Here is a 17,748-nt window from a genome sequence, read left to right on the forward strand (position 1 = left end):
ATCTTACCTGTAATATTGTGACTGTTTGGTTGAAGTGATGATGTTCCATTGTTGATGTACTGTACACGGCCGCTAATGGTGTCGAATTGTTTACCATGAAGGCGTTATTCTTTCCTCGATGGTCTAAATCATGACAAAGACATGCCACAAATAAAGCTAAACACTGGGAGAAATGAAAGAAAGATAAAATATTTAAAATACACATTGACACAAAGTAAACCACATGCAATGATGAAGGGCATTAGTAGCTGTATCAGAGACATAGTAGTGAAATCTGAGGCAGTCAATTGTGAAATCAGGGCAATAGAAGATGCATCAGGGTTACAACTAGTGGAGACATCTGAGACATAGTGGTGATATTAGGGTCATAATCATGGCATCAGGGACACGGCGCAGTGGTGATATCAGGGTCTTAATCGTGACATCAGGGACACAGTGGTGATATCAGGGTCTTAATCGTGACATCAGGAACATGGTGGTGATATCACGACCATAATCGTGGCATCAGGGACACAGTGGTGATATCAGGGTCATAATCATGGCATCAGGGACACAGTGGTGATATCACGACCATAATCGTGGCATCAGGGACACAGTGGTGAGATCAGGGTCTTAATCGTGACATCAGGGACATGGTGGTGATATCAGGGTCATAATCGTGACATCAGGGACACAGTGGTGGTATCAGGGTCATAATTGTGACATCAGGAACATGGTGGTGATATCAGGGTCATAATCGTGACATCAGGGACATGGTGGTGATATCAGGGTCATAATCATGGCATCAGGAACATAGTGGTGGCATCAGGGATACAGTGGTGGTATCAGGGTCATAATTGTGGCATCAGGGACATGGTGGTGATATCAGGGTCATAATCTTGACATCAGGGACATGGTGGTGATATCAGGGTCATAATCATGACATCAGGGACACAGTGGTGGCATCAGGGACACAGTGGTGAGATCAGGGTCTTAATCGTGACATCAGGGACATGGTGGTGATATCAGGGTCATAATCGTGACATCAGGGACACAGTGGTGGTATCAGGGTCATAATTGTGACATCAGGAACATGGTGGTGATATCAGGGTCATAATCGTGACATCAGGAACATGGTGGTGATATCAGGGTCATAATCATGGCATCAGGAACATAGTGGTGGCATCAGATATACAGTGGTGGTATCAGGGTCATAATCGTGGCATCAGGGACATGGTGGTGATATCAGGGTCATAATCTTGACATCAGGGACATGGTGGTGATATCAGGGTCATAATCATGACATCAGGGACACAGTGGTGGCATCAGGGACACAGTGGTGGTATCAGGGTCATAATCGTGACATCAGGGACATGATGGTGATATCAGGGTCATAATCGTGACATCAGGGACATGGTGGTGATATCAGGGTCATAATCGTGACATCAGGGACATGGTGGTGATATCAGGGTCATAATCGTGGCATCAGGGACACAGTGGTGATATCAGGGTCTTAATCGTGACATCAGGGACATGGTGGTGATATCAGGGTCATAATCGTGGCGTCAGGGACACAGTGGTGATATCAGGGTCATAATCGTGACATCAGGGACATGGTGGTGATATCAGGGTCATAATCATGGCATCAGGGACACAGTGGTGATATCACGACCATAATCGTGGCATCAGGGACACAGTGGTGAGATCAGGGTCTTAATCGTGACATCAGGGACATGGTGGTGATATCAGGGTCATAATCGTGACATCAGGGACACAGTGGTGGTATCAGGGTCATAATTGTGACATCAGGAACATGGTGGTGATATCAGGGTCATAATCGTGACATCAGGGACATGGTGGTGATATCAGGGTCATAATCATGGCATCAGGAACATAGTGGTGGCATCAGGGATACAGTGGTGGTATCAGGGTCATAATTGTGGCATCAGGGACATGGTGGTGATATCAGGGTCATAATCTTGACATCAGGGACATGGTGGTGATATCAGGGTCATAATCATGACATCAGGGACACAGTGGTGGCATCAGGGACACAGTGGTGAGATCAGGGTCTTAATCGTGACATCAGGGACATGGTGGTGATATCAGGGTCATAATCGTGACATCAGGGACACAGTGGTGGTATCAGGGTCATAATTGTGACATCAGGAACATGGTGGTGATATCAGGGTCATAATCGTGACATCAGGAACATGGTGGTGATATCAGGGTCATAATCATGGCATCAGGAACATAGTGGTGGCATCAGATATACAGTGGTGGTATCAGGGTCATAATCGTGGCATCAGGGACATGGTGGTGATATCAGGGTCATAATCTTGACATCAGGGACATGGTGGTGATATCAGGGTCATAATCATGACATCAGGGACACAGTGGTGGCATCAGGGACACAGTGGTGGTATCAGGGTCATAATCGTGACATCAGGGACATGATGGTGATATCAGGGTCATAATCGTGACATCAGGGACATGGTGGTGATATCAGGGTCATAATCGTGACATCAGGGACATGGTGGTGATATCAGGGTCATAATCGTGGCATCAGGGACACAGTGGTGATATCAGGGTCTTAATCGTGACATCAGGGACATGGTGGTGATATCAGGGTCATAATCGTGGCGTCAGGGACACAGTGGTGATATCAGGGTCATAATCGTGACATCAGGGACATGGTGGTGATATCAGGGTCATAATCGTGACATCAGGGACATAATGGTGATATCAGGGTCATAATCGTGACATCAGGGACATGGTGGTGATATCAGGGTCATAATCGTGACATCAGGGACACAGTGGTGGTATCAGGGTCATAATCGTGGCATCAGGGACATGGTGGTGAGATCAGGGTCATAATCATGGCATCAGGAACATAGTGGTGTTATTAGGGTCATAATCGTGGCATCAGGGACATAGTGGTGGTATTAGGGCCATAAGCATGGCATCAGGGACATAGTGGTGTTATTAGGTCCATAAGCATGGCATCAGGGACATGGTGGTGGTATTAGGGCCATAATCATGGCATCAGGAACATAGTGGTGGCATCTGGGACACAGTGGTGTTATTAGGTCCATAATCATGGCATCAGGGACATAGTGGTGGTATTAGGGCCATAATCATGGCATCAGGGACATAGTGGTGGTATCAGGTCCATAATCATGGCATCAGGATCATGATGGTAGCATCAGTGACATAGTGGCATTAGGTACATTACTGTGGCATTGGAACATAATGGTGGCATCGGGACAAACTGAAAGGCCATAGAGGTGGTATAGTGCCATCATTAAGGCAGAGTAGAGGTGTGGTGGAACAATGGTAGTATTTTCATTAATACCAATCATTGTAGCACACTATATAATTTGTTGTTTAAATTTACGGCATGACAAATTGTTTGAGGAAATCTTAGACTTACCTCCAAATCATCAAAGACATCCGGAGACACTTTAATAACCGTATAAATAGCATGCGCCACTGAAAATGCATGCGTCCAATTGTGATATGGAACTGTGCGATAGTTCTTTCTCACAGTCAATGTAAATCGACACACTTCCTCATAATCAAACCTGAAATAGTCACAAAATAAATACACAAAAAAGTTTTTCAGTTTGATGTCCTAGAATATGGGCCTGATGACTATAAAAAACAAATACTTGGATATTCATATTTGATTACATTTCAGATTTGTCAAACTTCAAATGTGAAAACTATAAATAGATTTTTAAGAAGGGAGATGGTTGCCAGTCAGCCATTTTTTATTAGATTGAATAATACATTCTTAATGCCTAATAGAATATTTCACATCAGAACTATGATGTCAATTATCACATATTTCTTATTTATTAAATTAATAAATCTCTTGCGTTTGAATAGAATATGCAAATTATAATTGTTTGATTGAAATTTTTGTGTTTACATAGCACACAAAGGGAAGAAAATTTGTCATACCTTTGCTGATTATACACATTGAAAATCCTTCATAGATTGTATGTGTACACTTACTTTGTAAGGCCGAATAAATCTTTAAACATACACAACACATAAAGTGGCTTGGCTTCTTCCTCTAAATCCCATGGTGAAAAGTCAAACCTGAAATAAAGAGAGACAATTTAATGTGAAGACAGAAAAAAAAAATTGAACCAGCGTCCTTTTATTCAATTGTCAACTTGTGTTGAGTCCTGAAGAAATTTTAATGTGTTCAGCTGCTGGAGCTTTTGTTTTATAATTGATGTTGGCAATCTTTGACTATCTGTGGAGATGTTCAGCAACTGATGTCTCAATCTACATTTTCAGCAAATATTGATAGCTAAATCAAACTTGGGAAAAATTTTATTCTGGTTTCTTCAAACCAAATCAAAGTGTGAAAGTCTTTGATTTATTTTTTACCACAAGAAAAAGTTTACAGAGACGATTACGCAATATAAAATTCACACAACTTACAATACAGGCAATATATATAGATCTATAGATCACTGCACTGTGATTTAATTTGTTTACATTTTTGCCAAGCAGCTTGCAAATGTCCGATAACAAATTTCGCTCACTGCTACTAAGACAATATTACCCATTGGTTGTTTTATCAACAGGGACACATATATTTAATAATAGTACCGTAAAATCTGTATTAGAAGCAGCATCTCTAATAGAAGTCGTACCCATTCTTTTTGAATAATTGAGAACCATAAATTCATCATTTCTCATATGTGTAGATGCTCTAATAGAAGCTGCATCCCCTCAGTTGCATTGTACCATTTTAATAGAAGTCGCGGCTTTTAATACAGATTAATAGTAGTAATAGTAGCAGCAAACAATGCAGACGACCAGTTCTTGCCAACAAGTGGCAAATTAATATCAAGGGAAACTATGACATGTCATGCCGTAACCGCACACGATAAAGTCAATAATGTCAAACTGTTAACGAAAATAATGTACCTGCTCAATTCTGGCATTGCCACGGGTAGCGGTTTCATTCGTAACGCTTCAAACTCGCTTTCTGTACACTGGCTATGATAAGACAAGACCTCGACCGCCACACGATATTTCTGTTCCGACCTACGTATTTTGTCGTACAGCTGCAACGAAAGAGATTAAGTGCTAAGTGCAAATAGAGTGCAAGCAATTGCAAAGTATGGAAACAATGTGCATGTCAGGAAAACAAGGCTTTTAACGAAAGAGTTTATTAATTAGATTGAAAAGATCAGTAAAATTAGAAAAAAATATATTACAAAACTACAAATAATTTATCCCAACGAATTATTATTATTACTGGAAAAGCAGTAAATTTAATATTTTTTGAACATACACATTTTTCATAAAATATCCTATTAATAAACACAGTTATTGTTTACGTATAAAAATGGTAAATAATCTAATATGTAAATAAGAGAGTCCTCATTTTTAAACTGGGGAGCGTGATGATTTGGAAGGGAAGATTGGAAAAATATGGCAGACGAAGAATTCCAAAAATTCAGTTTCAGGATACCCAGATTTATGAGGTTGAGAGGCTAATCAGTGCATACAATTTAAGTCATGTGATAATCTGTTGTAAGGAACCCCGATTTTGCCATCAACCAGCATTATTTGTGTAAACTTTGAAAGTCAGAATCACTTTTTGTGTGCAATGATGTATTTGCTAGTTTTGAGGGTTTAGGGTGGTCTATGGGTCAGAGGTTCTTCAAAATTTAGCATTTCAAAAGTGTATAAACATATTACATTAATAGAGTAATACACAAAAGAGAGGTGCGTTGATTAAATATTCTCTCATTATAGAAATACTACTATAAACACTACAGTGTCAGTATTATAGCAAGCATGAAGATGAACTTGGTTGTCATGGTAATGCCCAAGACTCCTTACATACAAGAAGCATTAACTCAAACAAGTGATCTGTGCTTATTTGAGGTTTTTATAAAACTGTGCAAAAAAAAGAAAAGGAAAACCTAGAGATTTTTAAAATGTGTGAATGTCCATATAAATATAGACAGTTCTCAAATTAACAATCTCTTGTTTTAAAAAAAACAAACATTTCAACTACTTTTAATGTAGTTGTTATATAGTCTCTCGCAGCACAAAAACACAATATGAAGGAGATTGTATGTGCACTGTTAATACACATAGGGAAAAATTGGGGTAAGGTGAAATTTGGTGTGCCAATGAAACTGAATTTCTAAAAAGTCAATAATGAAATGAATAATGAAATGTGCCCAGTGCATTGTGGGAAGGAAACATTATCAGAGAAATAGACAGCAGACCATGCCGCAGTGACTTGAACATTGTTTTTGAATTGATGTGGGAATATGAAATGAACTGCTCTCACTAGCACCATAGCAACCAAGTACACTTTTGTGCAAGAGGCAGATTTGCCTAGCGATAAGTATCATCCCAGTTACTCAGAATATTATAATGCGCTCATTAATTTGAATATCTAGCATGAACACAGTGCCCATAAATCTGAATAGTTACCATACAGTGCCCATAAAACTGAACAGTTAACATACAGTGCCCATAAATCTGAATATTTAACACACAGAAGCCATTAACCTGAATAGTTAATAAACAGAAGCCATAAACCGGAATAGTTAATATACAGTGCCCATGAATCTGAATATTTAGTGCAATAGTTAGCCTCATCTTGCAGTATATACAGTAATTCACAGATGGAAACAAAAATGATCAAAAGAAAAAAATAAATCATGCATATCTAAAATAACATGCAGGGAAAATATGAAATAATGAAAGTAGACAATGAATGGAATGGAACAAACTTTAAGATGTTTAATCTTGTCAAAGCAGGGCAATTTCCCAACATTTTAATTGGTTATGCTGATAAGAAGAAACCGATCTAAATCTTCACTAATTTTCAAACCAAAAAATTCAGTTTATTTCGGATTTCAGTTCATTCTGGCATCAAACTTTGGTAAACTTTTGGTAATCTTAATTTCAATGTTGTTTTGAATGAATGTACTCAGTATTAATATACTATAATGTTAAAATAAATTTTAAACTTCATATAAACAATTTGAGATTGCTAAACAACAACACTGTTTGGAAATAAATGTGGTATGACAAGATTTGGTATTGGATGAAGTACAGGAATGGCATATCATTATTTGTCTTTGTGCGGGGACAGACTCCATGGTAACGCATGCAGTACTGCTGCGGCAGGGCACTACAACACAACACAGAACAAATTTACAGCGACAAAAAAAAATGGCAAAACATGTAGTACCTTTGCATGATGCAATGCCAAACCGCAGTAGATTGCAAAAGTTTCAAACGACTCTTCATCAGACTTTGTAAATTTTCCATTTTTCTTGTTCACCATTTGCACCACACCAATAATACTGTAGAAACAAAAAACAACATTTAATAAGGTTGCCATGGTAATGCTAAAAATGATGATGACTTATACAAGCAGGCTGTTTTAATTCCTTTCAGCTGTAAAAAAAAAAAGCTTTAAAAATCTTACTTTTTTACAGAAAACCTTTTTAATTATTGCAATATTAATGTCATGCTAAAATTCATTTCAAACATTTAGATTTTTTTAAACAGGACTTTTTGAGAATTTTTTTTTTAGATTACTGTTCGAATTTGAATATTGTCACTAAGGATGTTTGGTACAGTTTCATTTTTGCAATGTTTAAAAAAAAAATTACAATGTTTTTGTTTTTTTATTTAAAAGGATTTGTTTCACTTTTTGCTCATAGAACCTGTGTAATATAAACATACAATTTTCTCAAAAATAAGGTCAATGACCCCAATTTATTATTGCTAATAGTTGATATCAGAATTATCTCCCAGTGTTCGAAAAATGAGAAAATTCTAAATGTTTCTGTGAAACTGTACCAAACATTCTTAAAAAAAATTCTAAATAAAAATTCAAGTTTGTCAAGAAAGAAAAAAAAAAGAATTATGTAGGCAATAGAACACCACACAAGGGCGCTATAACACCACATGGCGCTATAACATCATGCGAGGGCGCTGTAACACCACTTAGGGCGTCCTATTCTAGTTTTGATCACTGTTCAAAAAAACCCCATTGCGTATTGCGTTTGCCATTGTATTTCTTTAAAGAATACATTTGCCATTTGTGCAAGGAAAGAATTAATGCAGTTACAGAGCTTGTATGTTTGTCACACTGTTAACACAAAATTGGAAGCCATAATTTGAATAAATGACATGGACTCACTGAAATTGTGATAGAAATATTTGGCAAGTCATGACAGTCATGGCCTTTGTAAGTTTTGAGTCCTTAAGTTGATAAAATTATCTGCTCCATGGAGCTCTGCAACGTTGCATCTTTCCTCACCTTTGAACTATGACCCAATCCAATGGGGTCAAGCATTGTTTTTTTTTAAACCTAAAAATATGTTAATATTTACGAAAGACTGGCATCACATGCTTGCATTCTCTGTTTTAGAATTAAGATAAAATGCATTAACACATGCACGTTTCCATGTCAAGGGCAGATAAAAAAAAGGATCAAGAAGACAAAGATCTTCCGAAATTCCAAATATCATGGTTACATAAATCAGTGGACGCAATGGTGACAAGTCACATGTGTGGTTGTCTCGCATACAGAAATCTCAGCGACCATTTGTGTTCAAGGCAAAAGATGCCAATTTTACATGATCAATGCTGGCACATTCTTCAAATAATAGCGTATTATAGAAAATACAGACCTTTGTCTTATCCACCCTTACTGCTATTCTGCACCGAGCAACATTTATATTTTACCATGCATAGCGTACACATGCTAATTTCTCCAAAATAGATCAATAATGGTGCCTGTATTACGGAGAGTCCCCAGTACTGAACCAGAATAATTGAACTACAGTACTGGTCCATAAGATTTGTCTCCAGTACCAGACTGTTGTGGAGGACAAGCATTATGGTCCAGTACTGGAGATCTGGCGTACGGAACCATTTAATATGGAGGGCAGTCATTATGGTCTAGTGCTTTACTTTTACAGAGGAACTATTTTAGGAATGTACATTATTAATTCATGCTCATTTTTCCCCTAAAAAAATCATTAAATCTTTTACAATCTTGTGTGGCAGTTTTTATATTCTTGCAAAACAATATTTTTTTTATCCAAATTTACCATTTTGGCCTTTTTCCTCATAAGTAAGTTTTACCTAATTAATTAATCCAGCCATGCATCATTACTGAATGAAATCAAAATTATAATGCCCACCATCTCCTCGTCCATTGGAATTGTGGGTAATCATGATGCTTCACCATAAAAGAAGACATGCACTGATCCAATACTGATCAAGTTCTGGCTAATAGTAACAATGCTTTCCAGTGACAGATGGAGCTGAGCATGGTTGACATCCATAACATATTGTACCAGCACTGCGCCATAAATTTGTTGAGTTTAGAGAAATGTGCGTGTGTACAGTACTGAATTAAACATAACTGTTGTATTAAAGTGATGTAATTTGACAAGACAGAAACATCCAGGAAATTTTGTAGAGGTGAATAGTTCTCAAAACAATCATTAAAATGAATCAGGTCATGGTTAGACATTAATTTTTTGACTAGCATTTTTCACTTTCAATGCTCACAAATATGTCCTACCAACCTCCTTATCTAAAACACTGGTAGAAATTGGTAAAAAATTTACAAAAAAGAATTTTGAATTCTAATTTTGTTATTCAAAATTTAAATTCAAACTGATGTTGAAAAGAATAACAAACTGTATATCATCATATGCTTACCTTCTACATAATGGGAAGCAAATCAATAAAATAAAATAAAAAAGAAATTACAGAGAGACATAGGTGAGGGTCTCCTACGTCACATGATATATTCAACTACAGAAAGTTAGTGGAGGAAATAAATAGAAAACAAATAATAATAATAATAGAGGATGCATTGTGATTGTGTACGTGTATCTACTTTAACTCGAATGTGCTGTTGGGTGGACAAAATAAAAAACCATGTAAATTACGGTAGCTGAGTTTATGAGAATATATGTAGTATTTAGGAAAAGATTGGTGGAATTGCATTGTGGGATAGATTAATTAAAATAGATACATCCCATGACTCACTAGAGTCATAGATGGAAAACCTTGAGTACAATGATGGATAATAGGTGAGTACACTGGGAATTCATGGTACAAAACTCTAGAGTTGATTATGAGGAATCCTAGTGTTAGAACACTAGAGTCAATGGTAGAGTCATTAGAGTCAATGGTAGAGTCATTAGAGTCAATGGTGGATAATACTATAATTAGGTGCAAAACATTGGGAATCCATGGTAGAAAACACCAGAGTTGGTGGTGAGGAATACTAGTGTTAGAACACTCCAGTCTAAGGCAGAGAACACTAGAGTCAATGGTAAAGTCATTAGAGTCAATAGTGGATAATATTAGCATTAGCTGAAGAACACAGGGAATCCATGGTAGAAACACTAGAGTTGATGGTGAGGAATACTAGTGTTAAAGCACTGCAGTCAATGGCAGAGAACACTAGAGTCAATGGTGGAGTCATTAGAGTAAATGGTGGAGTCATTAGAGTCAACGGTGGATAATACTAGTATATCAGGTGAAAAATACTAGAGTCAATGATAGAGAACACTAGAGTCAATGGTGGAGTCATTAGAGTAAATGGTGGAGTCATTAGAGTCAACGGTGGATAATACTAGTATATCAGGAGAGAAATACTAGAGTCAATGATAGAGAACACTTGAGTCAATGATGCAGAATGCTAGAGTCAATGATGGTGAACGCTAGAGTCAATGTTGGAGAATGCTAGAGTCAATGATGGAGATTGCTAGAGTCAATTTTGAATACTAGTAATACCTGAAGGACAGTAAAGTCAATTGCTGTACCAGAGGTACATGTGGCTAACATTAGAGTCAGGTGAACACTAGATTTCAAGGAATCATGGATATTGTTATAGATGGCGCTAGAAAGGATAATTTTCTGGTTAATAGGTTGAAATAAAAATTGATAATGTATAGTTGTGGAGAATAGTTACAGCAGGAATTGGAATTAGGGTTATGGTTAGTTAACTCATCCGTCAAGCAATTTTTCCAATATCAGGTAACATTACTGACAGTTAAAAAACACTCCACCAAGAGAAAGTAAGAACCCAACAGCACTACATGGAGCCAAAAAACAATAAACTTTCAAACACTAAAAATTTGATATTGCCAAACCATTAGTGCAAAAATGAATGTTTTAAAAAGTGCCAACTCATGCAAATAAACAATGTGCGCAAGCAAAAAAAATAGATAATAAAAAAAGTTTTATCTGACACAGTTGAGAAAAGATGCAGAAAACAAACAAACAAACATCAGAAAGATAGAGAACAAATCTGTAGGAATCCATACTTACTTTCCTCTAATGTAAATAGGCATGCAAAGTATCGTCTTCGTAACGTAACCTGTTTGGATATCAACATCCCTATAATAATAGAATGAGTTTGAAGCAGTTATGAGAATAATGTTGACATTTATAACCTTATATTTCTGTTGACCTTTAACCTTACATAGTTTATAGAAATATCACTCCTATCCTGGAATCATCCAGGATAGTTGTTGACCCATTTACAAAAAGAATGTTTAGGGTATAAAAGATGTATTTTGGATTTTTTTTTTAAAAAAAACTTCCAAAATTTCTAAAACTTGTGCATTGATGTCAGTTAATTTTTGTTTCAGGATAATTTGTATTCATTTGATCAAACATTAAAATGAAATTGAAAAATAAATGATTGGCTGAGACACAGTCTCTCTAAGGACTTTGGCTTAGAGCCACGAAAATGAACTGAATCATTGTAGTGCCTGCAGACAAAACCTATTTTCTGTTATGATGCCATCAGTACATGACAACCTATTGACAATTAGTAAGCATGTAATAACAAAAATACATATTTTGTCTTTCATAGATTATTTAGCTCCAAGAGAGTAAAATCTATAAAATTTACCGGTATTTAAAATTTTTTCTATCCCAGTACTTGCCTGTTAAATCGCTCATCCAGATATGCGTCTGGTATATTTAGTGTACTTCCTGTAGAGGCCACATGTCCTGCTATCCCTTTCTCCATAGGAAACCTGAATTAGGTGAAAATAAAGAAGTCATGACCTGATAAAGTCCTTGTTCATTTGTAGCGTAAGTTATCTCTGAGTGCATGTGCATATACGTCTCCCATGATAAACAAGGCATGTAAACAGCATTAGTTAAAACACAAAGGCCACCAGTGACCATTATTAATTAGATTTGAAAAACAAAGTGACGTACGTACATCAAGATTACATAATATCCAATGTATGTCTTTACACGACTGAGATATGGTTCAAAATGAAAAAAAATGCTTGATTTTGAGAAATTTTTTGAATCAAAATGGCCGCCATATTGAATCTTAAATCAGATGTTAAAACAAAATTAATATACATACATACCCACAAGATGAAAGACGCATATATATATATATATATATATATATATATATATATATATATATATATATATATATATTTATATATGAGAAGTTTGAACATTATTAATTCAAAAATTTTGTGATACAGGCATGGATGCACAGAGGTAAATTGTAAATCAGCGTTTTCAGACTTGTGTATACCTAGTTAGGTATCAAGAATTCCAACAAGAACCTGACAGAAACTACTGTCTGTTTATTGCTGTTCCACCAAATCTTAATATTCAAGTTTTTACCTTATCTCTTTCTGTTTTGTTGTAGGTTGCGGTCCTTCACCGTTTCCAACATCAAATATTCTTGCATAAAGTTCATTTGTTTTCGTATCACACAGAAATAAAGATGCCCTGTCTGCGTTTACTAATTTCTGTGCATAGTTCTGTCGAATAAAAAACAAAACAAAATGATTTCAATGAAAAATGGTTCACAGATATAAGATTGACAGTGTTCGAGAAAGTTTCACTGAAGAGGTCAAGAAGTATCTAAAAAAAAACAATTAATTTGAAAGTGAATTTCACACAATTTCATAATTTGCTCAATTTGAAGAAAAAGTCCACAGATATAAGAAAGTTTGTGTCAAGAAAGTTCCACTAGGAAGATCAAGGAATATCTAAACAAGCAGCCTATCGGCTGAGATAGCTCCGCTGTTAGCAATGCACATTTCAATTAAAGAACTGAAGACATCATTAGAAAATGAACAATATGAATAGTATCAAAGCAATCGGACTTACAGTTTTTAACAAGAAGTCGAAAATATCACTTTTTACCAAAAATTACAAAAATATTCACCAAAATAAATTAATAAGAGAATTGAAGACATCATCACAAAACGAACAAATCTGAGAGAGGTCCACATGTAGTACCTATATATGTAATATCAAAGCAATCGGACTTACAGTTTTCAACAAGAAGTCGAAAATATCACTTTTTACCAAAAATGACAAAAATATTCACCAAAATTAGAGAATTGAAGATATCATCACAAAATGAACAAATCTGAGAGAGGTCCACATGTAGTACCTATATATGTAATATCAAAGCAATCGGACTTGCGGTTTTTAACAAGAAGTCAAAAATATCACTTTTTACCAAAAATGACAAAAATATTCACCAAAATTAGAGAATTGAAGATATCATCACAAAATAAACAAATCTGAGAGAGGTCCACATGTAGTACCTATATATGTAGTATCAAAGCAATTGGACTTGCGGTTTTTAACAAGAAGTTGAAAATATCACTTTTCACCAAAAAATGACAAAAATATTCACCAAAAATAGAGAATTAAAGATATCATTACAAAATGAACAAATCTGAGAGAGGTCCACATGTAGTACCTATATATGTAATATCAAAGCAATTGCACTTGTGGTTTTTTACAAGAAGTCGAAAATATCAGTTTTTACCAAAAATGACAAAAATATTCACCAAAATTAGAGAATTAAAGATATCATTACAAAATGAACAAATCTGAGAGAGGTCCACATGTAGTACCTATATATGTAATATCAAAGCAATTGCACTTGTGGTTTTTAACAAGAAGTCGAAAATATCAGTTTTTACCAAAAATGACAAAAATATTCACCAAAATTAGAGAATTAAAGATATCATTACAAAATGAACAAATCTGAGAGAGGTCCACATGTAGTACCTATATATGTAATATCAAAGCAATTGCACTTGTGGTTTTTAACAAGAAGTCGAAAATATCAGTTTTTACCAAAAATGACAAAAATATTCACCAAAATTAGAGAATTAAAGATATCAACATGAAATGAACAAACCTAAGAGAGGTCTACCCAAGGTACATATACACCAAGTATCAAAGCATTTAGGCTTGTAGTTTTCAAGAAGAAGTCGAAAAAGTAAAACATTGACACGGACGACGGACGACTACGACGGACGACGACGACGACGGACAATCACTCATATGATAAGCTCCGATCGACAAAGTCGACAGCGGAGCTAAAAAAAAACAATCAAAGTGAATTTCATAAATTGCTCGATTTGAAGATTTTCATGACTCTTATTAGAACCATTTATAGTTGTTGAAACGGCTATATTTTTAAATTGTTCAAAGGTTCCATCTCACAAAATAAACTTAATAGAAAAATCATGTCCATTTGGTTCAAAATTAACAAAGAAATTATAAAAATAGGCAAAAATTGGTGAAGAAAAATAGATTAACAAATTTGATGTTAAAAATACGTACCATAATTTTCATTATCACAGTATCCATGCTGACAATGTCTTGAAATATGGATCTAAAAAAAAAAACAATATTTTCATAATGTCATAATAAAAACAACAAACTGCAATATATGAACTGAAGAAAAAGCAGAAAAAGTGTAGAAAAATTTGGGCGAGAAATTCTGGTGGCGAAAAGGCTAAGTTTTCTGTGAGTTTCCTAAAAAGTTTTATGAAACTGTTTTATAAGTTTTTTGTTATTATAAGACAGGCCCAGGTGGATCCAACAATTTATTTACTACATATTTGCGAATCATAGATGTTGTTTGTTGACTTACTTTGTGACAGCTAAGAGAAATTCATTGAGTTTCCGCTGTCTCTGCATATTTTGATACATCTAAAGAAAACACGTCAGGAAGTAAAAACACAAAAATAAACCAAGGTTCGAGGTATAATAAAAGTTAATTATTATAATTACTATCATTAATTTGCTACGAGTTATTTTCAAGTTAATAGGCTCAGTAAATTCTTGGCAAATTTTGTTGATCATAAACAACAACGAGACAACAGATAAATGTTGTTCATATCTGAAATGTTGAGTTGATAAATGTTGTTTGCTGTCTCAGCTGTAATTTGTTGATGCATGTTGAAAGAATATAGTTTCAATATCACCATATGGTTATTGTACATGTCACACCAACATCATTTCAAAAATATTTGTTATTACCCCAACTAAAAAATTCCATAATTTGACACCTATCCATTCAATAAAACTTGCCAAGTTGATAGGAATTTTTACTTTATGCAAAAGCGAAAGTAAGCTAATGCTATGCTTAATGCACATGCAACATTTCTCGCAATCAACATGCATGCTCATTCTATTGTAAATACCATGTGACATATCACATGATAACATGTTGTCATGTGACACGTCACCTAGTTTTAATATTTTCTGGTCATGATTACCTCCAAGTTAACGGTTCAATTTCTAGATCTAATTCAAGTAGAATGATCTAATTCTAGCACAGATTTGTTCGTAGGAAACTTATTTATTGGAGTAAAGTTATGGCAATAGTGAAAACACACATATTTGAGTTGTGACCACAATATGTTACTTGTGATAACAAAAATATTCAATGACAACCAATTTAAAAAACTTGTTTTTCACATCTTTATCTGATTTAATAGTCCATTTTTTTGCACATGCTTCATAGATTACGAGCAAGATTTAACAAATTATTGTAAAAAAAAACATAATTGTAGTTCTCGTCATCCAAACATCACTCATATCCCAGCATGCAATGTGGCACACACACATAATTGTTTTCAAGACAAATTTGAACATAGTGCACATCATACAGTTCTAAATTACCCATCAGGCATTTCAAAGTCACGTGATTGGTTTTAACCAATCATTGCTTCAGACTTATTTCCCATGATGCATTTTAACCAATCACAGTTAACTTGCTAGCATGCTTGATACCCAGGGCTCAAAAACTGCATCAAATTATTCCAAACTCTGATGTGAGATTTTTTTAAAAGTTTTTTCCTCTAATAGATTGCCACTTTGTTCTGAGCTGATGTCACACTATATTCTTCAATCAGGCATAACTAAATCCATGCAGACAAAATGCAAAGTTACATCTACTCAGAAACAGCAAAACTGTTAAATGAATTGTTAGTAGCAAAATAAAAAAAAAAAAATTGTAAAGAACATCTGTAATTTTGAAAACAAAGACGGCACAATGAAACAAAAACAGGACGAATGGTTGAGAAGGAGCAAATGAAACATTATTTGGGTCCCTTGGGTAGCTTGTTAGTATAAATGGTGGGATGAACGAATGCAAATGGAACAGCAGTTACCCTTGCATGAAATTATGGGGAGGGGGGAGGCAAAAGTTAATGGAACAGCCCAGAACCTTTACGATCAGAGTGGGCAAGTTAGTATGAGAATAAGGTTAGGAAATTAAATGATAAAAAATCTGAGGATTGTGGGATGAACAACAGCAAATGGAACACCACAGGATTTGTTGATGCAAAGTTGGCTGACTGTTAGTAAATGAAACAGCATGGACAGATGAATATTTCACTTAGCTGTCCGTAGGATGGGGGTGGGTGGCGGATAATGGAACAGCAAAAGCTTGTCAGGTTAAAACTATGCAATGTGTAAACAGATAAAATAATTTATACAAATCAGATTCCTAAAAAACATATATTATTAATGTTTTACCTGTGAACGTTTATCAACATTAATAAATTTATATCTAACGTGTTTTTTTTTAATGTAGACACTTTTTTGACAATATTCTAAAACATCTTGCCAAGTTTATAGTGGATTAGAATTATAAGGTCAACCAACATTATTATTATTTTACAATAAAAAAAAATTAAAATTGTTAGTAAAAATATATATAATTTCAATGTGTTCTTTGTTTAGTTAGCTTTCATTCAATAAGTTAAAAAGGCATACAAATTTATTCTCTTAAACTGAAATGATGGTTCTTAATGAAAGTGTTCTTAACCCTCTTTGTTTTGATTGCATTACCCGAAATGCAGAAGATTTGAAAACAAACAGATTTCAATGAAAATACTGGTTTTACAAGATAAATGATGACAACCACATCAACGTAACTCAAGCATTCATGAACACTCTTCAGACGGGTTCCAAGGCCTCTAATAAGTATGAGCTAATTAGCATAATTTCTAAATAACAAAGTTCAGATTTAATAAGTTCTCCAGGAGTTACTTATATCACCAAAAGATGATATAGATAATTATAGAATATTTTTAATCGGGAATCGCTCAATCCCATGGATTGCACCATATGCTCATGGGTAATTAACTCCGCCTCTGCCCACTAAGTAAATGAATGCTTATTATGATCGCTTTCTCAAACTGTGATTGACAGGCATTTTGCATACATTAGTTGCCATTTTAAACTCATGATTTTTACTTGGTGCGGCAGGTTTCGACCGAAAACAACAACTTTTATACATCAGAAGCCCAACCAGACGAATGTAATCGCTAGTGTACATATTCATGCCTCCGTAGAAATGTATTTGGAATCACAGCTTGATCTCTAAACATGGTAAATGGCATATTTCACGGAGCTCCCACCACGATG

At 35.1% G+C, this 17,748-nt stretch overlaps 1 protein-coding gene across 5 annotated transcripts in view; it reads right to left on the reverse strand.

Annotated features, from left to right (window-relative positions):
- The window catches only part of LOC102801166 (putative 3',5'-cyclic phosphodiesterase pde-5), a 125,926-nt gene that overhangs the window by 8,884 nt on the left and 99,294 nt on the right, over positions 1-17,748 (reverse strand). For all 5 annotated transcript variants that reach the window (XM_085492833.1, XM_085492834.1, XM_085492831.1 and 2 more), the window contains 10 exons: positions 14,963-15,021; positions 14,650-14,701; positions 12,679-12,818; positions 11,967-12,059; positions 11,344-11,412; positions 7,226-7,340; positions 4,930-5,069; positions 4,000-4,086; positions 3,413-3,563; positions 8-163 (listed from right to left, as the gene is read on the reverse strand). In XM_085492833.1, the coding sequence (XP_085348959.1) occupies positions 8-163; positions 3,413-3,563; positions 4,000-4,086; positions 4,930-5,069; positions 7,226-7,340; positions 11,344-11,412; positions 11,967-12,059; positions 12,679-12,818; positions 14,650-14,701; positions 14,963-15,021 (1,062 nt within the window). The remainder of the gene's footprint in view (positions 1-7; positions 164-3,412; positions 3,564-3,999; positions 4,087-4,929; positions 5,070-7,225; positions 7,341-11,343; positions 11,413-11,966; positions 12,060-12,678; positions 12,819-14,649; positions 14,702-14,962; positions 15,022-17,748) is intronic.

Source organism: Saccoglossus kowalevskii, chromosome 18, assembly GCF_978046115.1.
Source record: "Saccoglossus kowalevskii chromosome 18, keSacKowa6.1, whole genome shotgun sequence".
Taxonomy (NCBI): Eukaryota; Metazoa; Hemichordata; class Enteropneusta; family Harrimaniidae; genus Saccoglossus; species Saccoglossus kowalevskii.